This window comes from Papio anubis, chromosome 8, assembly GCF_008728515.1.
Source record: "Papio anubis isolate 15944 chromosome 8, Panubis1.0, whole genome shotgun sequence".
Classification (NCBI taxonomy): domain Eukaryota; kingdom Metazoa; phylum Chordata; class Mammalia; order Primates; family Cercopithecidae; genus Papio; species Papio anubis.
In genome coordinates, this window is record NC_044983.1 from 18,212,447 (window position 1) to 18,239,008 (window position 26,562).

The 26,562-nt window shown below is 46.6% G+C and overlaps 1 protein-coding gene across 2 annotated transcripts in view; it reads right to left on the bottom strand.

The window, feature by feature from the left end:
• Positions 1-21,701: 21,701 nt before the first annotated feature.
• The window catches only part of SLC18A1 (solute carrier family 18 member A1), a 33,597-nt gene continuing 28,736 nt past the window's right edge, over positions 21,702-26,562 (bottom strand). The window contains exons 11-15 of one of the 2 annotated variants that reach the window (XM_021942090.2): positions 26,169-26,220; positions 24,562-24,625; positions 24,158-24,277; positions 23,813-23,946; positions 21,702-22,720 (exon numbers count right to left, since the gene is read on the bottom strand). In XM_021942090.2, coding sequence (XP_021797782.1) covers positions 22,607-22,720; positions 23,813-23,946; positions 24,158-24,277; positions 24,562-24,625; positions 26,169-26,220 — 484 coding nt within the window. In that variant the 3' untranslated portion in view covers positions 21,702-22,606. The remainder of the gene's footprint in view (positions 22,721-23,812; positions 23,947-24,157; positions 24,278-24,561; positions 24,626-26,168; positions 26,221-26,562) is intronic. The other variant, XM_021942092.2, reaches the window with a different exon arrangement.

Genomic DNA, 26,562 nt, shown 5'->3' on the forward strand with positions numbered 1-26,562 from the left:
GAAAATTGACCAGAATACACCACTTCACAATTTTTCCTTGAGTCTTTTTGTAGAGTGACAGTTTTTCATGCTTGTAGAAAACTCCCTATACTTAGAAAGCTAGATGCCTCTGAGAAGAGGAGTCAGATTTCAGCAGTGTGATAAGGGCTCCTCCTGGTGGATCTACATAAAATGAGAAAAGAATCTTTTATTATTATTATTATTATTATTATTTTGAGACAGGATCTCACTCTATCATCCAGACTGGAGTACAGTGGTGCAATCAGCCTCAACCTCCCAGGCTCAAGCGATCCTCCCACCTCAGCCTCCCGAGTAGCTGGAACTACAGGCACATACCACCACACCTGGCTAATTTTTAAAATATTTCGTAGAGACAGGGTCTCACTACATTGCCCAGGGTGGTCTCAAACTCCTGGGCTGAAGCAATCCTCCAGTCTTGGTCTCTCAAAGTGCTCAGACTATAGACATGAGCCACCGTGCCTGGCGTAAGAATCTTTCCTATTTCTCTTCCTCTTATCCAGTTATTGAATTTTCTCTATTTTTGTGGCTGTGTTAGTTTTCTCTCACTACCGTAACAAATTATGACAAACATAGTAGCCGAAGGCAACACACAATTATGATCTTACTGTTCTGTAGATTAGAAGTCCAAAACCAGTCTTACTGGGCTGAAATCGCGGGGCTGGCAGGGACGTGTTCCTTCTGAAAGCGAGGGCTCTGGGGAGAGCTCTTTTCTTTGCCTTTCCAGCCCCCAGAGGTCACTGCATGCCTTGGCTCATGGCTCCTCTCTTCACCTGCAAAGCCAGCAAAACGGCGAATCTTCCTGGCCCTTCTCCAGCAGTCGTGTTGTCCCCTAACCACGACCTCAGCTGGGGAAGCTTCTCCTCTTTGAAGGATTCGTTTGATTAGACTGGACCTGCAAGAACACCTCAAGATCACCTTCTTATCTCAAGATTCTTGACCCGAATCACATCTGCAAACCCCTTTTGCCATATAGGGATCATATTCACAGGTTCTGGGGATTGGGTTGGGGACATTTTTGTTGAACCATCATTCCGCTATCACTGATTGCCACATTCCAAGTGCCAGAGTAAATAATGAATAGTATGTTCCCTCCCTCATGGAGCTCTCACTCTATCAAGGGAAATGGGCTTGGAAACAGCCTTGGCATCATGCACCTTATATAAGGCAGAGACACCGTGGGAGCACTGAGGGGGAAACGCTATCTATATTGGTTCTCTCACTGCTATAAAGAAATATCTGAGGCCGGGCCCAGTGGCTCACACCTGTAATCCCAGTACTTTGGGAGGTTGAGGCAGGTGGATCACTTGAGGTCAGGAGTTCGAGACCAGCCTAGCCAACATGGCAAAACCCCATCTCTACTTAAAATACAAAAATTACCCGGATGTGGTGGCACACCTCTGTAATCCCAGCTACTCAGGAGGCTGAGGCAGGAGAATGGCTTGAACCTGGGAGGCAGAGGTTGCAGTGAGCCGAGATCATGTCACTGCACCCCAGCCTGAGCAACAGAGTGACACTCTGTCTCAAAAAGAAAAAAAAAAAAAAAAAAAGGAAAAAGAAATATCCGAGACTGGGTAATTTATAAGAAAAGAGGTTTAATTGGCTCATGGTTTTGCAGGCTGGACAGAAAGCATAGTGGCTTCTACCTTTAAGGAGACCTCAGGAAACACAGTCACGGCAGAAGGCAAAGGGGAAGCAGGCACATCTCACATATCCAGAGCAGGGTGAAAGGTCTTGTGAGAACCCACTTACTATGGTGATGAAGGACGATGATGCTAACCACTCCCATGATCCAACCACCTCCCACCAGGACCCACCTCCAACATGGGGGATTACAACTGAACATGAGATTTGGGTGGGAACACAGAGCCAAACCATATCACTAGCTCTGCCTAGAGACCTCAGAGACAGGTTCCCAGCAGGGAGGCTTCTTCAGCCCAGAGATGAATCAAGAACAGCAAAGACAGGATGCTGCTGTGGCTTCAATGTCCCCCGCCAAACTCACGTTGAAACCTCATCACCAATGTGGCAGTATTGAAAAGTAGGCTCCTTGAAGAGGTGATGGGATCACAAAAGCTGTGCCGTCAGGAGTAGATTAATCCATTCATAGACTAATGGGTTAATGGATCAGTGGGGTATAAAGAGAAACTAAGACCTGAGCGAGCATATTAGCACACTCAGTCCCTCCCTGTGTGACACCCTACACCACCTCAGGACACTGTCTAGTCCCCACCAGCAAGAAGCGTCTCACCAGATGAGGCCCCTTGGATTTCTCAGCCTCCAGAGTGGTAAGAAATAAATTCTTATAAGTCACCCACTTGCAGGCATTCTGCTATAAGCAGCAGAAAACAAACTAATACGCATGCCTTATCTACAACTAGAGCCTACTCCACCCACTCTGTATAGACTGTTTTACTACTTGGCTTCCAGGAGGGAGGGAACAGTATGAAAAGAACACAAACGCATAACTACATTTAGAAATGGTTCTCGGCCGGGCGCGGTGGCTCAAGCCTGTAATCCCAGCACTTTGGGAGGCCGAGACGGGTGGATCACGAGGTCAGGAGATTGAGACCACCCTGGCTAACACAGTGAAACCCCGTCTTTACTAAAAACACAAAAAACTAGCCGGGCGAGGTGGCAGGCGCCTGTAGTCCCAGCTACTCGGGAGGCTGAGGCAGGAGAATGGCGTGAACCCGGGAGACAGAGCTTGCAGTGAGCTGAGATCCGGCCACTGCACTCCAGCCTGGGCGACTGAGCGAGACTCCGTCTCAAAAAAAAAAAAAGAAACAAAGAAAGAAATGGTTCCCAAGGGGCCTGGGAGCTGTGTCAAGTGTAGCTTTAAATGTTTCTAAATGATTTTTTATCCTCAAAAAACTTGGTTCAAATGCAATCTTAACTGGATGTGCAACAAGTCAAACAAATTAAAATAATGATTACCCTGGGACTTCACTGACTGGGTGTGAAGGAGGCTTTGGCTGCTGGAAGTGTGGAGGATCCCAGAGACCATCTGGGGCAGTGGTTCCCAGTGTTTTGTCTTTGCTTTTCAAGCAGCATAAGCATTCCTTTAAACAAGATTTTAGGTGAACATGTGAAGCAGGGTAACCCCAAACTCTGGCCACCCATTTCCAGGGACAGTCTAGAGCTCTGGGGGCCTGGGTGAGCATCCCCGACCTAGACCAACCAAAGATCTTAACCAGACCCAGAGAGCAGCCAAAGCTAGTATGGGAAGGGTGACAGAGAGGACAACCTGTCACCTGCATGCTTCCCCACACTGAGGCTCCGGCACGCATGAGAGAGCCACGAGAGGCATGTTATCCTGAAACAAAAGAGATGCAGAGAACTTATTCCAGATGTCACTGTTAAACGAACCATGGTGGCAGTTTCTGCCCATCAGATTCCTGTACGTAGAGACTAATGAAATTCCCCAACCGGAGACTCTAGAGAAGTTCAAGATCCCCACCATCCCGGAAGGGTGAAAGCTGCACTGGAGTCCTGTTAGGAGCAGGAGGAGCCCTCAGCCCTCGGGGCCCAGGGCTGAGGAGAAGACAGGGTGCCCCGCTGGCTGTTTCACCTCAGCACACCCTGGGTTTCCAGGAACAGGCAGGGAGCTAAAGATGATGAAGTTTAGGGGCCTTTAGGGCTTCGAAACTACAAGCTATTCCTCAAAGACCAAGCCTCACGTGCCTCTGGGTCCAGAGGTGCAAAGGCGGGGCTGTGCTTGAAGGGTTTCTAAGGCAGTCTTTCTCTTGCCCACCTCAAAAATCCTACCTGGGCAGGCACCTCTGGGTCTTCTACAGTTTGGGGCATGTATCATTCATTCTCAGTGGAGAGTCATGCAGATGCTAGAAATCAAAAGCGTTTTTATTTATTTTTAATTTTGAATTTTTGTGAGGTGGATTTTTGCTCTTGTCACCCAGGCTGGAGTGCAATGGTGTGATCTTGGCTCACTGCAACCTCTGCCTCCCAGGTTCAAGCCATTCTCCTGCCTCAGCCCCCCAAGTAGCTGGGAGTACAGGTGCCTGCCACCATGACTGGCTAATTTTTGAGTATTTTTAGTAGAGAAGGGGTTTCACCACGTCGGTCAGGCTGGTCTTGAGCTCCTGACCTCAGATGATCCACCTGCCTCGGCCTCCCAGAGTGTTGGGATTTCAGGCGTGAGCCACCATGCTCCGCCAAAAGAGTTTATTGACTGAGGCAGGACGATGGAAGTAAGAATGCAGGTCAGACTCAAATAACAGCCTTACCTCTTTTACTTAGATATCCAGATGTTCTTTTTAGCAAATTAAATTTTCTAATTTGCTTTTACTTTGTAAAACTAAAATTACTTTGATATTCTGAGTATAAATGCACTGTGCTACATTTAAAATGTCTCAAATCAATAACATAATTTTAAAATGTTTTATGAGAAATTCTGAACTTCCAATAGACAACGACCCTTCTCCTACAAACTACAGTTATTCCAAGGGCCTTTCACTCTGTCTTCCACATGCAAGAGCTTGTAGCAGGAAAAAAAAAAAGACAGACAAATGAAAAAGAGAGAAAGAAAAAAAGAGAGAGAAGGAAGGGATGGAGGGAGGAGGGAGGGAGGAGGGGAGGGGAGGAGGGGAGGAGGGATGGAGGGAGGGGAGGGAGGGGAGAGGAGGGAGGGGAGGAGGGAGGGGAGAGGGAGGGGAGGAGGGGAAGGAGGGGAGGGAGGGGAGGGGAGGGGGAGGGGAGGGGAGGAGGGAAGGAGGGAAGGAGGATGAGATGGAATGGAAGGGAGGAGGGAGAGGAGGGAGGGTAGAGGGAGGGAGGGATGGATGGAAGGAGGAGGAGGAGAGAGGGAGGGGAGGGGAGGAGGGGGATGGATGGGAGGGGGGGGAAGGTGGAGGGAGAGGGTGGAGGGAGGAAGAGGAAAGGAGGAGGGAAAGAGGGAAGGAAGGAGGGAGGGAGGGAAGGAGGGAGGGAAGGAAGAAGGATGGACCATAAACAGGAATGGCTGGCACAAATAGATAACATGGATATGGAGAATGGAGGGACATGGAGGGGAGATGGACAACAGCACACAACCAGCACAAAGACAGCAGAGGGAAGAAATGGGATGAATGGAAATATCTGTGGTCCATTTGATTGGATGGATTCGAAGCACAACTATAGTAGCCTTGTAGGAGAAAGAAGCACCATAGAGAGCACCTAAGACCCACAGCAGACACTGATGTTCTCTGTTCTATCATCTCATGCTCTGTCTGAATTCTGCACCAGGATAAGCAGAAAACCAGCAAAACAGTTGTCATCTTCCATGAAGTCTTCCTAGATTTATGCCACACGGCTCCCCGTCTGCATCCCCAGAACACTGAGCTCTTTCCTCTGTTATAGCAGGAGAACATAATGCAGCAGTTGTATTTAAGCGAGATCTTGAAGGACGACCGCAAGCTTTCTGTCTAGTGTTAGGGAAACTCATTTCAGACTGCAGAAACAGTGTGAGCTGGGGTGTGGAGGATGAGGAGGGATGACAGCTGGTCCAGGCAAACGAGAGAACCAGGGAGAACAGCGGGCGCTGCTACTGCATCACCCTCCGCGGCAGCAGCTTGGCCCTGACTGCGGAGGGGCAGGTCAGCTCAGGTGCATCTCAACTCCCTGAACCAGTGCTGAACATTCCCTCATCAACCTGGTTACCAAACCTTCTTCTGAAAATGAGAAGTAACTTGTTAACTATCAGAGCTTTCTCACAAAAGAATGGGCTTCAGGAGTGGTAGTGAGGTCCCTGTGAGAGGAGGTATGTAAGCAAAAGTGATAGGATAGGCCTTTTTTTCCAGGCTGTAGTAGAAGGGAGGTTTGGGACTAGAGAAGACTGGCCTAACAGACCCCTCCCCCTCAGATTTCTTCCAGAGCTAAGGGGCCATGATTCCCTTTCAAAGTAGAAGTTCCTGCTCTCCTATGGGGAATGGAAAAACATGTCCAGAGAGGTTAAGTGACTTGCACCAGGGTACACAGAAAGTTGTCCCAATCATTCTCCAAACATTTCTTTCTTTTTTTTTTTTTTCCTTTTTTTTTTTTTTGAGATGGAGTCTTGCTCTGTCGCACAGGCTGGAGGGCAGTGATGCGATCTCAGCTCACTGCAAGCTCCGCCTCCTGGGTTCACGCCATTCTCCTGCCTCAGCCTCCTAAGTAACTGGGACTCAGATGCCCACCACCACGCCCAGCTAATTATTTTTGTATTTTTAGTAAAGACGGGGTTTCACCGTGTTACCCAGGATGGCCTCGATCTCCTGACCTTGTGATCCACCCCCCTCGGCCTCCCAAAGTGCTGGGATTACAGGCACGAGCCACTGCACCCGGCCCAAACATTTCACTTTCTACGATCTGATCTCAAGTGGACCTTTAGACAGCTGAGAACAGATGCTGGCTCTTGTCTCTCTGCATCCTCTTTACCAACTTTGCAAGTATCAGACAGCAGCTGGACCATACATAGATATGCCTCATGTATGCAGCTTCAGTTCTGCCAAGCAGGGCCATGCCCAAATGTGAGAATAATATGTTTATGTGGACCTTGAGCAAGACACTGTGAGTTGAGTCCTGACTTCACAACTGCAAGCAGGAGGCTTCCCTCTGCAAGCGGCACTTGTTGTGACTAATTGAGGGGTTTGTAGTGAACATGTCCCTTTGCCTCCTGCTGGTCCTGGCATCCTAAAGCAAACCTTAGGTCTATCAACACCAGTGATACTGAGAAGCAGATATTCTCTTCACTCTGTTCTCCTTCCCAGCACCCATCACGCCGCTGGGCTACAATCCTGCCTCCAGAAGTCCCAGCTGAATTCACAAAGATGTTCTGGAAAGGAAGGCAATCTTTCCAAAGTTCTTGAGAGCCAGGGACATCCGTTTGTGCAGAACTCTAGAATATATAACGTGGCTTCACACAGGTCACTCCACTCGGACCCAGGGCTCTGGCACAGGTGTCATCCAAACCTTCTCCTGCACACACGCAGCAAAGCGAGGCCCAGGGGTGACGCCCTCTTGAAGTCACGGAGAGAATAAGCAGAGCACCAAGATATCGCAGCTCAGTTTTCTGACCCTGAAGCCTGGGTTCTCTTCCACATACACCAGATGGCCTGCTGAGCAAGGCTTGGGTATTCCTTGACAAGGGGTGAGCAGGGCTGGGATCCAGGATGAGTTGAAGTGGGTTGAGGATTTTCCAGGGCTCGCAGCTCTAGCCGGAATGCGAGCAGGCCACAGGCACAGAAATCAGTCTTTAGAGCTCGCTGGGGCCACACGTGGGTGCTGGGCTGAGGTGGTGGCTTGTGGTTGTGAGTGCTGGAGATCACTGTTCAATGCAGGCCAGGTCCCATCCAGGCAGGAGGACCAGGCACTAACTGGCCTGCTCTGCCCTCGATCTGGTGCCTGTGCATCTGCCCGGCAGACACAGCTCAGAGGCCACCAGGGCTGAGCCGTGGCCCCGGGGCCACCCTCTATGAGGCTGTCAGGAAGACAGAAAGGGCCACAGGGCAGCTACAGGGACAATGAGTGGCTTGCTGGTGAGGGACAGTAGGAGGCCGAAACCAAGGGAACGGACGAGAGCTTACAACTCCAAAAACAGATGGTGCCTTGTAGCAGACAGACACCGAGAACCCACGGCCAGGGCTCTGAAAGGGGAGGAGGCCTGCCAGGATTACCACTAGTTCCCACACGGGCCTCCCTGCTCCCCGTTCATCCTGTGTGCCAGCCACACCAGTCTTGCAGACCTGTCTCTCTTCCTTTGGTTTGGGTGCCTTAGGAGACAGTTCACACACCCTGGCCCGAAGACCACCTGCTTTTAGAATCCAGCCCACCCCATCCTCCCAGCCTCGCTGCCTCCTCCCGCACCAGCTCCTCACTCACTGCCCCACATCCTGGCCTTTGATCACTGCGGCCCCTCACTCCGAATGACTCCACCTGTCATCCGGTCATTTGATTGCCTCCCATCCTTGAAGACCCACTTTTTGGGACCGCAGTTGTCTATAAAGACCTCCCTGGCCCCTCACTCTGAGCATCCCTCTCTATAATCCCTCCAGGACTTGCCTGGCCCCACCACATACTGTGCTTCTCCTGCACTGCCTGCCTAGGCTCTCCCAGCCTCTAGAGGATGGGCTGGCCATGCCTTGTCTACACCTCCCATGTAAGCTGGGTTTAATAGCTTAGCGGTAAATATCTGTGGTCCATTTGATTGATGGATTCGAGCTGCAACTATAGTAGCCTTTGTAAGAGAAAGAAGCACCATAGGGAGCGCCTAAGACCCACAGCAGACACCGATGTTCTCTGTTCTATCATCTCAGGCTCCGTCTGAATTCTGCACCAGGATAAGCAGAAAACCAGCAAAATAGTTGTCTTGCCACTCACTCCACAGGTGCAGTGGCCTGCAGACTAGCAGTCATAACTGGCGTATTGTCTGGTTTTCGCAGTTACGAGCACACACTTCTCCTCCTTTGGTCCTTGCAGCATTCCTGGGGAAGGCAGGGTAAATATAGTTAGCAAGTCTTACCACACTCCATGAAATAAGATTCAGAGAGGAGAAGACATCTTCCCAGGGCCTCCCAGGGCGGGCAAAATCCAAACCACGTCTTTGACTTGGAAGCCAGACCTCCATCCAGTATGACATGGTTATTTTAGAAAACGAACATGGCAGAACTAATTATTTTTCAGGTGTTTAGTACCCATGACGTGTGTCCAGTGCCTGTAATGCCTAATCTCTGACTCTCATGCCTTTTAATGGTCTTCCATGCCCAGCATTAAACCTCATTTCAGGTCTGATCAACGAGGAAAAGTTAGGTTTTGTAATGGAATGAAAGTGATGTGGAAGAATTGAATCAACTGTAAGATAACATTTCACGCAGGATTTGCAGGGCATAACTGTATTTCATCAACAGAGTTACTCAAGTCATTCATTCGAACGCAGAATTTTTTCTTTAATTCAGTCCTATGCCAAGGAAAGCCCTGCCAGTTTCTGATTCTCAAAGAACATAGAAGGCACGTTCTCCCTTTCTCTGCAGCCTTTCAGTGATGCTATTTGCAATGCTTCTTTTGTTTCTGAAGAGGCAGACAGAGGCCCAAGCCTGGTGCCATCAGGGAACTGAAGTTTTATCTGACGTGGTGGAAACTTCCCAGGGATCTCCGCAGCCCAAACTCTGTCTCTCTTTCACTACTGAGCACTGATCTGAGGAGTCCCATGAGAAAATGTCAATATTCAAAAGTCTTAGAAAACAGGAAGTAAACAGATTTGCCAGTCAGAGGTGAGTAAAGCATTCCACTGGTCCACCTAAGGAACTCCGGCTGATTCCAGTTTAGTGTTTCTCTCTCAGGTCCTAATAAAAGGTAAAAGCAGGATATGCAGAATCCTAGAATAGTTGGGCTGGTAAAGACCAACCTCCCTGTTTCATAGATGAGGATGCTACACCCAGATTAGGGAAATGACAGCTAGTGAGTACTCTCAGTGGGATTCCCTCTCCAAGTTCCAATCAACCAAGATTTTCCAAGCTCATATATTGTGGAAAGTTCTGAGAAGGGCAAGAGAAGTGTGTGGCACAGAGGTACCCTTGACCACACAGTCTGGCCTGGGGAGATACCATTCCTACACCCTGAATAGTAAGAATGACACTGGCAGTGGCCATGGCTATCTGGGTAAGTGACTCTGGGGTCTTTTTTTGTTTCTTGTTTTAGGAGGCAGGGTCTCACTCTGTCGGCCAGGTTGGAGTGCAATAGTACCATCATAGTTCACTGTAGCCTCTAACTCCTGGGCTTAAGTGATCCTCCTGCCTCAGCCTCCTGAGGAGCCAGAAGTACAGGCACATGATACCACACAGTAAGTGTTTGTTATTATTTTTGGTCTTTTTCTTTACGGAATCACACATAGATTTGACTAGTATCAGCCAGATGGTAGGCAATGTTTGTTGCACTGAAGTCAGTCATTACAATGTTGTCACTTTGAGGTAAATCATTGACACATCCAGTAAGCTACTTTTTAGGATTATCCTGTGGGGGAGGGGGAACAGACCCTGAAGAAAACAGAATTTTCACCCACTTATTTTGAGAGCTGGGAGAAGTTCAGAGGCAAGACAGAGCGAGAGGCAACCACCCTTGGCTCAGGAAGGCTGGAGTTGGAAAGGAAGACAAGAATGTAGACAAAGGAAAAGCAGGGAAGGGAGAAGAGAAAGCAGAAAATAAACTGTATAAGTCCGTTTTCACACTGCTGTAAAGACATACCAAAGACTGGGTGATTCATAAAGAAAAGAGGTTTAATTGATTCAGAGTTCTGCGTGGCTGGGAGGGCCTCAGGAAACTTACAGTCATGGCTGAAGATGAAGGCGAGGCAAGGATCCTCTTCACACGGCGGCAGGAGAGAGAAGAGTGAGGGAAAAAGGAACTTGCCAAACACTTGTAAAACCATCAGGTCTCACGAGAACTCCCTCAAATCATGAGACCAGCATGGGGGAAATGGCCCCCTGATCCAATCACCTCCCACCAGGTTCCTCCCTCAAAACTTGGGGATTCCCATTCAACATAAAATTTGGGTGGGGACACAGAGCCTAGCCATATCATAAACTTTACTTAAAATGTGTAAAGGTGTTACTTAAAATGTGCAAGCCAGTGTGTGTAAGGCCCTATTACTTTCTTTAATAGAAAGTAAAGTGCATCAAGTCTCAAGTCTCAGAATTTGGTCCAGGCAGATCCAATCTACCAGTTTGGTGTCTGAGCAATTTAGTATGGGCTCTACTGCCCTCTTCTGGAAATTCTGGGAATTGGTCTTCTGGTTGTCAGTCACAAATACTAGAAATCTGAGGCCAATTTCATTGTCAAAGTTGAGACAGAATTCGGCAGGTGGCTCAGAAGGAAGGAGAAGCAAGGTGAAGGTAACATAGCACATTTCTTAAAATATGCAGAAAAGTTTCTACAGCCCATTTAAACATTAATAATAAAATTCACTGTTGCAAAAAAAAAAAGAAAAAAAGCCTTGTGTTGAGTTTTGTTCGTGAGCAAAAGGTGTTGAAAGACCGATTACTTAAGGAAAGGCCTCAGACTTTGGAGTCAGACCCACCTGAGTTCAAATCTGGGCTCTGCTGCTTGTTGCGTAAGTGACTATGTGACCTCAAGCTGATTATTTAACCTCTCAGGCTGTTCTCAGCTGTAAAATGGGGACCACAATGCCCACCCCAGGGGGAGGAAGTGAAACGATGCATTTAAGAGAACCAACATGTCATAGACTTTCAAGAAATTCAGGTAGAGAAAAGTATGCAATCCTGATGAGAAAAATGAGGAGAGACCCGCGTAAGTGGAGAAGCACTTATTACGGTCAAGAATAGGCAAAAGTAATTGGTGGGGAGAGAAGTCAGAACAGTGGTTACCTCTGGAGGTGGGTGGGTGTTGACAGAGGAGGGATGGAAGGAGCTTTCTGGAGTGCTGGGAGTGCTCTTTATTTGGGTCTGAGTGGTAGTTACACAAACACATACATTTGCCAAGCACATACTTAAAATTTGTGCACTTTACATACACAACCTTTAAAAAGAGGGGAGAGGAGGAGAAAGAAGAAGGAGGAGGAGGAAGAGGAGAAGGAAAAAAAACAAAAAGCCTTTTTTTTTTTTTTTTTTTTTTTTTGAGATGCTGGAGTGCAGTGACACAATCTCGGCTCACTTCAACCTCCGCCTCCTGAGTTCAAGCGATTCTTCTGCCTCAGCCTCCTGAGTAGCTGGGACTACAGGCATGAGCCACCATGCTCAGCTAATTTTTGTATTTTTAGTGGAGACGGGGTTTCACCATGTTGGCCAGGCCTGTCTCAAACTCCTGACCTCAGGTGATCCACCCACCTCAGCCTCCCAAAGTGCTGGGATTACAGACGTGAGCCACTGTGCTCGGCCCAAGAAAAAGGCTGAAAACAGTGTTGGGGCAGGGGAGATTCTAGAACTTGAGTCAGGATAATTATCTCAGCTTTTTAAAGTCTGCCCCATCTCTTCTACCTGTTCATGACACGACCTGTATTCGTCCTGAAAATTATGGGAGGAGACATCTGCGTGCAGATTATGAAGAATTTCCGCTGCCACAGCCATGAGCAGATGGCGTGAAGGCGAACTCACCTGTGATTCAACCCAGATGAAGGCAAAGCCTGTGAGACGTGAGTAAGTGGACGTGATTTCCAGAAGAAACCCCTTGGCTCAGGGTGGCAGGGGCTGGACGCCAGGACGGGCTGAGAGGCAGGGGCTGGAGGCCAGGATGGACTGAGAGGCAGGGGCTGGAGGCCAGGATGGACTCAGAGGCAGCCAGAGTCGAGTTGAGGGATGCGTAGGTTTTGCTGCTATAATTTCTGGAAAATGTTTCAGGTGCGGGGCGTCAACAAGAGTGGAAATTCCCACATCAGCTCCCACACCTTTGCATACCAAGAGTACTACACATGCCACAAGCAGTTCAGCTAGGGCTCTGCCCCAGCTACTTGCTAAGAAAAGTTGTCATGCCAGATAGAGAAGGAGAACCCTTCACTTCAGCCTCTTCCTGCAAGCATGACAAACAAACACAGGCCCACAGGCCCATAGGCCAAACTCTCTTCCACAGTGAAGGAGCTCAAAACCGGATCATTCCAATGTCCTTATGAGCAAATTAAAACTCTGAGGAATTTCCCCCCATTTTCCTTCAAATGAGCTGGAAAGATTTGAAGAAAGACTCTTGTAAGCTCTGGTAACTACTGTATGAAAAGATTTAAAAGGAAATAACTTGGGGAAGTAAACAATAGCGCATGAAAGATAGAAATGCTTTTTAGACACTGTTGAAATGAAAATGTTGGGTGAAAACTGATAAGAACATTAACAAAAGTAAGCTGTCTGAATACCAAATTACACACAAGGAGATGCCAGTAAAAAGAGTCAACTTTTACCACAGAACGCAAGACAGAGGAATTGAAGGTGGTGTCAGGTATGGGGCTGGGGGGAAATAAAGGCAGATTCATGAGAAAAAAGAAAAAGTGTAGGGAAGGACACCTCAGTCCCATCCACCACGCCCTGAAGTCAGCCAATAGCCCTGTCACCATGCAGGTGGAAGGGTTTATTATGTGGAAAACTTGAAGCAGAGAGGGTACAAAGTGAGGACTCGCCATGGAGGCAGGGGAGCGGCACCACACTTCACACAGTGAGAGTGACCTGGCTGAGAGTCTTCTCCCCACCCTGAGCCCCCATTAGCCACTTTGTTCCAAGAAGTTTGACTCTACCCATCCTCACCACCAGGAGGAAGAGTCTCCACTGGAGGAATTACAAGAAAAGTCCAACAGACACTGATATTGGGGAGTTCTCCAACACAAGAGCCAATGCCTACCAGTCACCCTAAGAGCTCACAACCTCAGTCTTGCATGTAGACTTCCAGAAGCTTTACAATGCATGCAAGATATTTGAAGACAGTCTCAGAGTGAAAGAGCTCAAAACAAGCAAAGATTGGAACTGAGGGCTGAGCGCAGTGGCTCACGCCTGTAATCCCAGCTCTTTGAGAGGCCGAGGCAGGTGGGTCATGAGGTCAAGAGTTCAAGACCAGCCTGGCCAACGTGGTGAAACCCCATCTGTATTAAAAAAATACAAAAATTAGCCAGGCGTGGTGGCGGGCACTTGTAATCCCAGCTACTCAGGAGGCTGAGGCAGAGAATTGCTTGAATCCAGAGGCAGAGGTTGCGGTGAGCCAAGATTGCACCACTGCACTCCAGCCTGGGTGACAGAGGCAGACTTCATCTCAAAAAAAAAAAAAGATTGGAACTGAAGAAACATAAACATATGGAGAAAAAATAGCTTGACCCACCCTCAGAGAGAGAAAAAATATCTCAACCATAAAATGAGATTAGGAGGCCATGAGGAAATTCCGAGAGCTCTTATAAATTAAATTACGATAGCTGAAAAAAAAATCTGAAGAACAGCTAAATGTAGAATTGAGAAAGTCTCTTAGAGAGTGGAATAAAATAAGTTAAAATGATTGAATAGTAGGAAAAGGAAAGATTAATCAATCAATCCAACATCCAGCCAATAGGATTTCTGAAAGAAAGCAAAGATGTAGCACAATCAAAGATAATAGTACAATAAAATTGCCAGAACAGACAACATGAATTTCCAGATTGAGAGGGCCCACTGGGCGTGCAGCACAATGAATAAAAAAGACCCCAACAAATACTTATTGTTGTGAAATTTCTAAAGACCTGGAATAAGATTCCAGTAGCTAAAAGCAACCAAAGACCTCATTCAAAACATGGAGAATCAAATGGCACAGGGCTTCTCAACAGCAATGCTGAGACCGTGTCCAAAGAACAAGCATTGGATATATGAGGGAAAATAATATTCAGCTCAGAATTCTGCACCCATGCAATTATCAGTCAAGTAGGACATTTTCACACACATCTGATGTCTCAGATTATATGCCGCTCTTGCACCCATCAGAGGAATTATTGGAGGACATACTCCACCAGAAGATGAAAATGTACCAAGAACAAGAAACCAATTCCAGGAAACTAAAGTCCAGTTTAGGAGAACCACACAAGAAAAACCAGCCCAAAGCCCATGCAGGTGGCTTTGAGAATGAATCCAAAGGACACAGGGCTGGAAACAAATCAAGCCAATAGATGACCTGCTATGCTCAGAAACGAATAGTCAAGAGGCTTCATAAAACAGTTAGTGGACTTGAGAAGAATGGGTGAGAGCAATCTGGAAAATGAAGTAAACAAAGCAACTCCAGAAACAGCAAAGTAGATATCATCAGCTTCACCAACAACAAAATATAGAGCAAGGTGGTGAAATCAGACACCATCCCTGGTTCTGCAGCAAGCATTGCTAATAAGGTCGTTATAATGCAAATACTTAAGTGACTAAATAATGAAATAATTAAGTTTGAAGGTTGAAGGACGGGAAGAAGCCAGTAAAGATACTCAATCTCCACCTATCATTAAAGAAAGACAATAGGTATGACCAAAAAAAAAAAAAAAAAAAAGGCAAATCAAGAAAGAACTGAGTAAGCAGACTTTGTAGATGTAAAAAAGTAAAAATAATAAAATAGATAAAAGTGTGAAAGTGGAGGACAGGATTCGGGAGTGGGAAAAGATGACAGAAAAGCCTGCTGTTTTCTGTCATATACTTGAGGTATTATTACTTTTTAACGATGTGATTTTAAAACTTACTAGACAGTTACATTAAGACATGAGATAGTAGCAGAAACAGAAAGGCTGACAGATAGATGACTAGAACTGAATTGAGAATCCAGAAATAAATGTTTACATTTATAGTCAATTGACTTTCAGAAACGATGCAAGTAAATGCAATGGGGAAAGAATCGTCTTTTCAATAAGTGGTGCTGGGGCAACTGGATATCTACGCGTAAAAGAATGAAATTGGGTCTCTACCTCCCACCATATACAAAAACTAATACAAATGGATCAAATATGAAAATGTAAGAGCTAAACCTAAAAACTCTTAGAGGAAAGCGTAAGTGTACATCTTCATGACCATGGGGTAGGCAACGGGTTGTTAGATGTCATGCCAGAAGCATAAGCAGTAAGAAAAAATAGACACATGGAGGACTTCATCAAAATTAAAACCATGTGTGCTCCAAAGGACACCATCAAGAAAGCAAAAAGACAACACACAAAATGGGAGAAAATATTTGCAGACCACATATCCGATAAAGAATTTGTATGGAGAATATATATTTTAAAATTCTTACAATTCAATAATAAAAAGACAACTTTTTTTTTTTTTAGATGGAGTCTCATTCTGTCACCCAGGCCGGAGTGCAGTGGCACAATCTCAGCTCACTGCAACCTCCGCCTCCCGGGTTCAAGCGATTCTCCTGCCTCAGCCTCCTGAGTAGCTGGGACTACAGGCACACGCCACCACCCCTGGCTAATATTTCTATTATTAGTAGAGATGGAGTTTCACCATGTTGGCCAGGCTGGTCTTGAATTCCTGACCTTGTGATCCATCCTCCTCGGCCTTCCAAAGTGCTGGGATTACAGGCGCGAGCCACCAAGCCTGGCCAAGACAACCACTTTTTAAAAAATGGACAAAGGCTCTGAATAGACATTTCCATAAAGAAAATATATACATGGTCAATAAGTACATGAAAAGATGCTCAACATTATTGATCATCAGAAAAATTCAAATCGAAACCACAAGCGACCGTTTTGCACCCCCTAGGATGGGTATAATTAAAAAGACAGACAATAACAAACGTTGGCAAGGATGTGGAGAAACTGGAACTTTCATCCACCGCCTGTGGAAATATAAAATGGTGCAGCTACTTTGGAAAACAGTCTGGCAGTTCCTCAGAGTTTTAACATCAAGTTGTCATAGCACCCAACAGTTTTTTACTCCTAGGTATATACCCAGGAGAAATGAGAACCTGTGCCCACACAAAAACTTGTACATAAATATTTAGAGCACCATTATTCATAATAGCCCAAAGGTGAACACGACCCAAACGTCCATGAGCTGATGAATGAAATAAGATGAATAAATGAGATGTAATATATTCATATAATGGGACATTATTTAGTAATTAAAAGAAACGAGGTACTGATACATACCACAACACAGATGAACTTTTAAGTTTTTTTTATGTTTACTTAATCCCAGGTGTGGGATTACTTAATACAGATAAACCTTGAAAACATGCTTAGTGAAACAAGCCAGTCTCAAAAGACCACATATTGTATGATTCCATTTATATCAAGCATCCAGAATAGGCAGATCTATAGAGAGAGAAAGATTAATGGTTACCTGGGACTGGAGGGTGATGAAAGAAAACTCAGGGATAGTTAATGGGCACAGAATTTGTTTCTGGGCTGATGAAAATATAAAATTTATAGCGGTGATGGTTGCACAGTCCTGTGACTATACTTATAGCCATTGAATAGTACACTTTAAATGGATGAATTGTATGGCATGTGAATTGTATCTCAATAAAGCTGTTATCAAAAAATGGCTTTTGGCTGGTGGCAGTGGATCCCATTACTTTGGGAGGCCAAGATGGAAGAATCTCTTGAGCCCAGGAGTTCAAGACCAGCCTGGGCAACGTAGTGAGACCCATCTCATCTGTTTCCTCTTCTGTGGGATAAGATAATTGAATTCACTGATAAAAGAAAGTAGCACTTAAACAGGATTTTTTTTTTTTTTTTTTTTTTTTTTTTTTTTTTTAGGCAGAGTCTCACTCTGTTGCCAAGGCTGGAGTTCAGTGGTGTGATCCTGGCTCCCAGCCACCTCCACCTCCCAGGTTCAAGTGATTCTCCTGTCTCAGCCTCCTGAGTTACTGGTGTGTGCCACCACACTCAGCTGATTATTTTGTATTTTTAGTAGAGATGGGGTTTCTCCATGTTGGCCAGGCTGGTCTCAAACTCGTGACCTCAGGTGATCTGCCCTCCCCAGCCTCCCAAAGTGTTGGGATTACAGGTGTGAGCCACCGCACCTGGTCTTAAATAGGGTTTTATGGTTGATAAAGTATGTTCTTTCTCTATATCTTATTACCTCATTCATCTTAATTACACTCCTGTTACAACCCTGTCATTGTTATTCTCATGTTACAAATAAGAAAGTTTTCACTGTCACATTGTTTCTATGTGATGGAGATGCCCCAGAGGACTTTGCTTTGCAACACTGTAACACTGCTCCCCCACCTGCTCCCTGTCATTCCATGAATATCATGGCAGATCTACTTTGAGCACCAGGCCACCTGCACATTGAGTCACACCTGAACACACAAAACTTCCTGCTTTCCTGTGATGATTTGTTCAGCAACCTGTTGTGACCTGCACCCTGATCAGCTGCCCCTCAGCACACCCTAATTCTACCTAATAGGTATAATTGCTGGCTGGGTGCGGTGGCTCACGCTTGTAATCCCAGCACTTTGGGGGGCCAAGGCGGGTGGATTGCCTGAGCTCAGGCATTTGAGACCAGCCTGGCCAGCGTGGTGAAACCCTGTCTCTATTAAAAATACAAAAAATCAGCCAGGCATGGTGGCACATGCCTTGTAATCCAACTACCCCTTGGGACACTGATGCAGGAGAATTGCTTGAACGTGAGAGGCAGATGTTGCAGTGAGCCGAGATCGTGCCACTGCACTCCAGCCTGGGCGACAGAGCAAGACCCTGTCTCAAAAAAAAAAAAAAGAAGAAAGAATAGAAGAAAAATTGTCAATTACTGACCTACGGTCAGTAGTCAAAACAAGCAGAGTATGATCCCCAAAATGCACTCTTCTCCCTTATGATTTCCAGAGACCACATAATGACTCAATTTGGATGACAAATCCCAAAAAGATCTGGAACACGCCCACATGCCTCTGACTTACTCATCTGAGAATAGCTGAAGAAAGGAAGAAGAAGCTATGAGGAGGGAGAGGAGGACAAAGGGGAGGAGGAGAAGTGGGGGAGGAGGAGGGAGTGGGAGGGAGAGGAAGAGGAGGGAAGGAGGGAGGAGTGGAGGAGGAAGAGGAAAGGGAGGGGGGGGGAAGGGAGGAGGAAAGAGGGAAAGGGGAGAGGAGACGAGAGGGGAGGAGGAGGGACAGGGAGGGGGAGGGGAGGGGAGGAGGAGGAAGAAGACAAGGAGAGGAGGACAACAAGGAGGGCAAGGAGGAGTGGAGGGGAACACAACACACTTTACTTCTAATAATTTCTTGATAGCAACAAATGAAAACCTGACATGACGTTTGTGTTTCTGGGGTGATGCTGGCTCTCAGCTTTGTGTGACTGCTCAGATTTGTCTTTGGTTCCTCGCTCAGGTCCTGCTCCTGGGCTCACAGAAGGCCATCCCAAAATGGGCCAGTGGCAGATGGAGCCCCAGAAAGCCAGAGCTACAGAAGTGGATGCCAAAGCCCAGAGACGTGAAATGACTTGTCCCAGGTCACACAGCTAGTTAATGTCATAACTAGGCTAGGACCTCAGGATTAGGTCTGTTTATTCCTGATCTGGTCCTCCCTCAACCACCTTGTGACTTGACCATTTCTCTCTTCAGCCCCTCCCAGCAACAGCAGAGAGCGCTGTGTACCAAAGCCACCATGCTCCAATCCTGCCCTGCTGCAGAGAACATTATCCTGTCCCATACACGAAATTGTAGCGGTGAGCTCAGCAGAACTGAATTGTGTACTGCAGCAGCCATGGGGTGTCAAAGCCTGCAGAGAATCGGCCACACATCCAGGGAAGGTGTGTGGAAGGGCTGCACCGCCCTTTCTTCAAATAAGCCTCAGAGGACTGACTCCTACAACCATTACAGAGCTGCCTCCAGGAATAGGGAGCTAAGTTACTAGTAAATTTATTTAAGGCTGGGCAACAAAGCAAAACCCTGTCTCTACAAAAAGTAATAACAATTTTAAAAATAAATAAATAAACTAGGTGTGATGGCATGTGCCTGTAGTCGCAGCTAGTCTCAGAAGGCTGAGGTGGGTTGAGCCCAGGAGGTGGAGGCTGCAGTGAGCCATGACTGCACCATTGCACCCCAGTCTGGGTGACAGAGCGAGACCCTGTCTCTAAAATTTTTTTTAAAAATGATTTTAGGTAGTTTAGGCTTTACCTTGGAAAAATTAATTCCATATGTAAGACAACACAGTGGGGGAAACTATTTCCTAATATTCACCCTAGAGTTAGCCCTCTAGTGATTTCAGGCGTCCTCCAGTGGTGTTCTGAGACTGTGGCCATCACAACAGGCCTTCTTAAAGGTGTAGGCCACCTTAATAGGATTAATACCTTAATCCCCTTGAGTTTGGTTCCCTCCCCATAAGAACTTTCCTGTCACTTGCCACACTGCTGTTTCTGCCACCCATTCATCATCCCATGCGCTCTCTGCATTTCTGCTTAATTTAAGGTGCTGTAGCTGCCACTCTAGTGTGGAACTGCCATACTTCTCCTGCTTTTGCACTTGGGAAACGATGTGTCTTCTGATTTGTTTCTAATGCTCTGATAAACTCCAACATTTTCCTAGCTTATTGAGCACCATGGCTCATTAGTTGCACTGTCTTCTTTGCTACATGGTAATTGGTGTTAGAAAGCCCATCTTTCTGTAAAGAGTTTTATAGTCTCTGCACCTCCTCCCTTTCACCAGGGAAAAATGCATCTCTTCAACTGCCCCACAGTGGAGTGGAGTGCCATTCTATGACACTTTCATAGGAAATTTCTTGTGGCTCATCCTTGCTGTGTGGCATTTTCATTGTTAGAAGAAATTCATCTGACCTGTGAATATAGGAAATTGACCATGCATTCTCTTCTTTATATTAGTGGCCTTCTTTATAAGGCCACTAATAAAGGCTAATTCCATTTCCTATTTTTGTGGAATTCTCCTTTTCATACTCTTCCATATGTAGGCTACATTTATGATCTTTAACCTACCCTCTGGTCTATAATTTTAAAAAGTTTCCTGACTTACTTTATAGTGTTAGGTGTTGACTGTTTTTTTGTTTTTGTTTTTGTTTTTGTTTTTGTTTTGAGACAGGATCCTGCTCTGTTGCCCAGGCTGGAATGCAGTCACACGATCATGGCCCAGTGCAGCCTCCACTTCCCAGGCTCAAGTGATTCTCCTGCCTCAGCCCTTTGAGAAGCTGAGACTACAGGAACACACCATTATGCCTGGCTAATTTTTCAATTTTTTGTAGAGAAGGAGTTTCACCATGCTGCCCAGGCTGGTCTCGAACTCCTGGGCTCAAGTGATCCTCTTGCCTTGGCCTCCCAAAGTGCTGGGATTATGGGCGTGAGCCACTGTGCCTGGCCTGGTGTTTACCCTTGTCAAGAATTGTTTTAAAAGTCTCAAATTGTATCCATTGGCTTCCCTTTATCCACATCTTTGCATATTGTTCAAACAACGTTAGCTGGCAAGCCAGGAATCAGTTTCTCCGAAAAAAAAAAAAATTGTTCCCATTGTTTAAATGCGTTCATTTCTGTAACAAGCCCAGTCTTTGTTATAAACCCTGCCCCAGGTGAATGTCAGAGTCAGCAGGCTGTCATTGCCAGAGCTCCGCATCCCGCCCCACCCCACTCCCACCTGTGTAAGGCATCCCAGTGGTCCTTCACTCACTCTGCATGTGTACTTACAGTTTATATATTTCGACAAACAATTTTCTAATTTCACCTTTGGGCTCCTTCAAAATCTGAGAAAGATGTCATCCTGACCGAAGACGAATATAATGCATCTGGTTTTGGAAATCAGGTGAGTGTAGTTAATGCCAGCCCCCTAAAAACATGTCTGTAAGTCAGGTATCTACCATGTGCATGATAAAGATTCATTGAAAGGTTCAGCTTGAATGTGCTCTGGTGATTCAGGGTTTGTGTTGTAGCCAGCAGACTCCTACAGAGCAGTGCAAAAATCAGAGCCAGGTGTCATTCCAGATAGAGTCTGAAAACCCCAATCTGATATCCAGGCATCCCAAAGCCTGTCTCTGTGGGTCTCTCCATCTGCTTCTACCTCTATCTCTGCCATTATTTCCTACCCAGCCTGTGAACATCCCACCTCGTTGTACTTGAACACAGAATGTATACTAACTTGCAGCATCAATCATTTTTTATACTGTCATACCCTGTGTGTCCAAATAGATGGGGAGCTACTTAGGTGGGTGCCATGTCTCCCACCTCTTTGAAATCCCATTACCCAATCAGTGTTTCAAAAAGGTAGCAAAGTATGATAATATTTATAGTATTTGCTCTATTTGCCCAATACTCTCGTGCTATAAAACGACATCTAGTTTATCAGGTCTGAATTAGGCAATAACGTATTTATTAGCAAGTATGAACAATGTCTCATTACACTCCTCCTATTAGGAAATCTACAACTGGGAGGGATTTCAAGGCAGTTTCTTTTCACTTCTTCCCATGAAATCATGGGTCTAATCAATTATTTTTTCTGTCTGTCTTCTACTTTTGTTTCTAAGAGTCTAAGAAGTTCAGAAAACGTAGGAACACACAGGGAGGTCAGGAGAATGTCGATAACTCCAACAGAAGAGAAATGGGCTCCTCCTCTTTCCCAATGATAATGAAAATAGAAGATGCTTTTCACTGAGGGTAAAGCCCTTTTAGCAGCTGTAGATTTAGCCACAGAAAAATCGCTCACTTTATTAAAGAAAAATGCAAAAAAAAAAAAAAAAACCTCTTCAAGCTGGCACTTGGCAGCAGGACAATGCTGAGAACATTTTCTCAACTCAGCTGGGATACTCCAGGAAGGAACATGTTGAGGAACAGAGGGTAACACTCTTCCAATCTGTTGGGACTACGCCAGAGAAAATCAGGCAACAGATAAACGAGGCTTGTCAGTCGCTCCACTGGTTTCAGGGGCACATTGCTCACTACCACCTCCACACAATGAGTCACCCCTTGCAGAACCCGTCGCAGCTCAAGTTTAATCAACCTCACAGCAGGGGGAAGGTGCATCACTCTGTCTTGCCATAAAAGTTGGGCCACTGCAGCACCAAGGCGTAGAGGGAGAGCTACAGGTTACACAGGTGAGAAGAGTATCAGGGACAGTGTCCATGGGAGGGGAGGAAAGAAGATTCCCAGGAAGAGGTATGTGAAGCCCGCTGAGCCGTGCGCTCAGCCATGGTGATCTGGTCCCAGGGAAAGAGGTGGTCACTGAGGCGTCATGAATTCAGGGAGCACTTTCTGCAGCTACTCCTCATGGTCAGGCTCATCATCACTGTCCTCCCCCAGGGGAAATTCCTTCGTGGGCTTCTGGGTTGCGTACATTCGGGTCTCCATGGGGCAGTCCTGACTCAGAATAGCCTGCAGAGAGAGGCAAGAAGAGAAGCCACTGCACATGGTGTTTTTTTTTTTTTTTTCCCCCACCAGTCTCCCCATTCTGTTCTCCCACTAGTTCATCCAAGTCTGGCATTGCTAAGTACTCAAGAAACATGCACAGGACCCCCTGCCTGTGCATGCACCAGCCTCCCAAGGTACCCAATATATCAACCCTTGTCAGGACAAATATCTCATACGCTTTTAACTGAATCTAACGGTGGTAGTGGAAGTTACAGCAGGAAGACAAATGGAATCAACATCATTCCCTATCACACCTTCCTGTCTTCTTTTGTTCCCTTGAGCAGCCTCTGTCGCCATCCCAAACCCATCAGGCCCTCAGGATGCCTGTGCTGCAGTAAGAGGGAAGTGCTTTATTAAAGAAAATCCTATGGTATGGATCTCTTCCCTGGGATTTTTGTACTTTTAAAAAGGTGACCTGCTGACCAACATGGAGAAACTCCATCTCTACTAAACATACAAAAAGTCAGCCAGACATGGTGGTGCATGCCTGTAATCCCAGCTACTTGGGAGGCCGAGGCAGGAGAATTGCTTGAACCTGGGAGGCGGCGCTTGTGGTGAGCCGAGATCACACCATGACACTCCAGCCTGGGCAACAAGAGTGAAACTCCATCTCAAAAAAAAAAAAAAAAGACCTGATAAGGATAGAGTGAGTGAGAGGATGAATGGATGTGCCAATGGAATTCTGCCCACTTATGAGGGAGATAACTTGGTAATTCACATCTTGCTAGTAACTAGCAAGTTTGGAACAGTAACTACAGGATGTCTTTGATGGTCTTCTGCCCCCATTTCCCTTCTCTACTGCAGACCCTTCCTGATAGCCCCAGAAAGAGAGGAAGTGGTGACTTAGAGAAGGGAAATTAAGGAAGTGCACAAAAGAAATATGAAGATGAAAGGGGATTGGGAAACATGGCAAAGCAGAGAGAATATTAATAGAGCAACAGAGGGAGGAAATAAAAGCCTAGGATGAAAGGGAATGAGAGAGATGATGGAAAGAAACAGAAGTGAATTTTTTTTTTTTTTTTTTTTTTTTTTTTTTAAGCAGTCGGCGCTCCTTACAAGCTTCTCCTCCTTGGCTGGGGGACTCCGCAGGTAGTAACAGAGTGGAGCATAGACGATGTTGACGACCCCAATGATGACCATGAGCCAGGGGAAACCGATGGCCTGTACAATGGCACCCCCGGTGGATGGACCTGGGAGGGATATATGAAAGTCACAACTGTCTATGGAGCCTCCATATGGAGCGTCCTCCACGTAAGATGCTATGCTAGGGGCAGTGGGTGACCCAGAGGATGTCTCAGGATCACAGATCTCCAGAGCCCTAGGAGGATAGCTTCCTGGCTGCACTTCCAGCTGGAAAACAGTAGATAGGGGAAAGTGAGACACCAGGTCCTGCCAACATACCTATAGCAAAGCCCATGCAAAAAGCCACATCGGCGATGGCATAGACACTCCCATACACCGAGGTGTGGCGTAGATCCACCAGGTGCCCCATGATGGGCATCATAGAGGAATCCACCATGCCTGTGGCCAGAGCAAACAGGACACAGTCAGCACCACCCATAGTCAGTACCATCCCTCCTCTGCTCCTCCATTTAATCCACTCGCTTTGCTTGTTGTCTTCTCCCTCGGACCCACACCTGTTCCAGGTGGGAATTACGAGCTCATCTCTCCACACCCCTGCCAGCTGCCCTCCTCCTCCTTCTGCCTCTCCACCTACCTCTTCTGATGAGAAAAGGGGGAGGAAAGGCAACAGACCCAAAGCCAACATTCAGGGGCTTCTCGTTTTCTTCGAGGGTACTTCTTACCTATGGCAAGGCCAAGCCCTGCATTGGGGCCAATGAGACCAAAAATATTGTGAGCCAGAGGAACCTGCAAGAGGAAGGAGGAAGAGTCATCAGGACTCCAGAGGGGTCAGGTGGGAGCAAGGTTCAAAGAGTTTTCACATGAAATGCATTTATTCAGAGTGCACTATTGGCCACATACATCATCCTCCTGCACTCTCATACTTCCTCACTGAAAAGAATCCATACCTCCATTTTAAGGATGTGAAAACTTGACCAGCGCCATTGTGTTTATTGCTCTATCCAAAGTTACAGATCTAATGAATGGCAAGATCAAGTTTGGACCTCAGACTTGACTCCATTATGCTCTAATGAGGGTCTTCCTCTGTTGCATGGATACCTTCTCCCCTTCCTCTACCCCCTTCCTCTACCCCCTCCACCTAAACATACACTCCTGGCCTCATTCTTCATGAAATAAAGTTGCCTCTGTTTTCCATTATGGACATCACCGAAATGTTTTATTTAGACTTCTAACTTGGTAACTGTTGGAGAAAGAAGACGGAGAAGAGACCCCAAAAGCCAGTTAGCTGTAAGCTAGAGAGGGCAGGTGGTGTGGCTTGAGTGCCGTGTCAGAAAGCTTGTGAGACTCATTCCTGTTGCCCTCCCAATCCCCCAACAAAAACCCTTTCTTCCCTCTTTTGCAGGTTCCTCCCCTCCCTTTCTGGGCACCTGTCATTCAAACCTGCTACCCCAGGACACTCACCCCTCAAGGGTTTAGCATACTATTTAGATGTTACTGGCTGATAACAATTTTTCAGGTTCATGCCTCAAGAAATGTTTATAATTTATCAATAGTATTGACTGAGATTCACTATGGACTCACCACATGCCCGACACTACACTATCAGAACCCTCTCTACACAGATGAGGATGCTGAGCACACAGAGATGAGGCAACCTGCTCAAAGTCACATGCATAGAAAGTGGCAAACCTGCCATAGAACCCGGATCCCATGCTCCTGCTCAGGACCTCCAGCTGGTCTTGAGCACAGTGTACAGTGCCTTGTAGCCCTGTTCTTCTCTCCCTCAAGCCTAGGATATTTGTGTGTTTCTCATCTTCACTGTGGAGAGGAGGAAATGAAGGCTTTGAGAGCTTGAGGGGCACTCTTGGAAATGGAAAAGTCCTTCTTTCTTTCTTCTTCTATCAAGCCTCTGGCGCCAGAGACTGGAGCATAGGTGATGGTTCCCTGGGGACTTATGAGGATCTCTCAGGGTGGGATGAGTAAATGAAGTCACAAAATGCACCATTTTGCCATTCCCAGAAATGGACACCAACATGTATCACTTCATGTGCCCACACATACAGCCTCAGACCTCTGGCTCCAGCTGCCCTACAGCCCTCTCCCTCTCCTTTCCCACTTCCTCTCAATGGAAAGCCACTGCAGCTGGTGGCATCTCCCCAGTGCTAAATTCCTGCCTACTCAGAAACACTCTTTCTGACAGTCCTTGCCAAGCCAACTCTGCTCATTTTAAAGGAAAGTCGTCTTTAAATGTCTGGGTCGGTCTCTCTCTCTCTCTCTCTCTCTCTCTCTCTCTCTCTCCTTCCCCTCTCCCAGGTCTTCTTATACTTACACAGAGCAAGCTGGTACCTACTGCCAGCATCCCGATTAGGGAACACAGCCACCTGGAAGAAAAGGGCCATCATCAAACACCGATAAGGGAGAGCTCCCTCCACCTGTACCCCATCACCCCCATGCTGACCTGTTCCACCAGCCCTAATCCCAGCAACCCCTTAGGAACTGAGGATGGCACCCCATATGACCAGTTTGTACCCAAGTGAGCTCTCTCCCTGCCATTTCCTTGTCCCCCCCGGCTCCACACCTTTTTCTATAGGCAGAGGAGGTGCCATGGGACACAGTCTTCCTTCCCTTACAGGAGGAATCAGCTGACTCAGAAGGCACTTCCTCCTTAGAAAGAGCCCTCAAACTTAACTCTTGCTGTTGCCCAGCTCAGACTGCCTCCTACC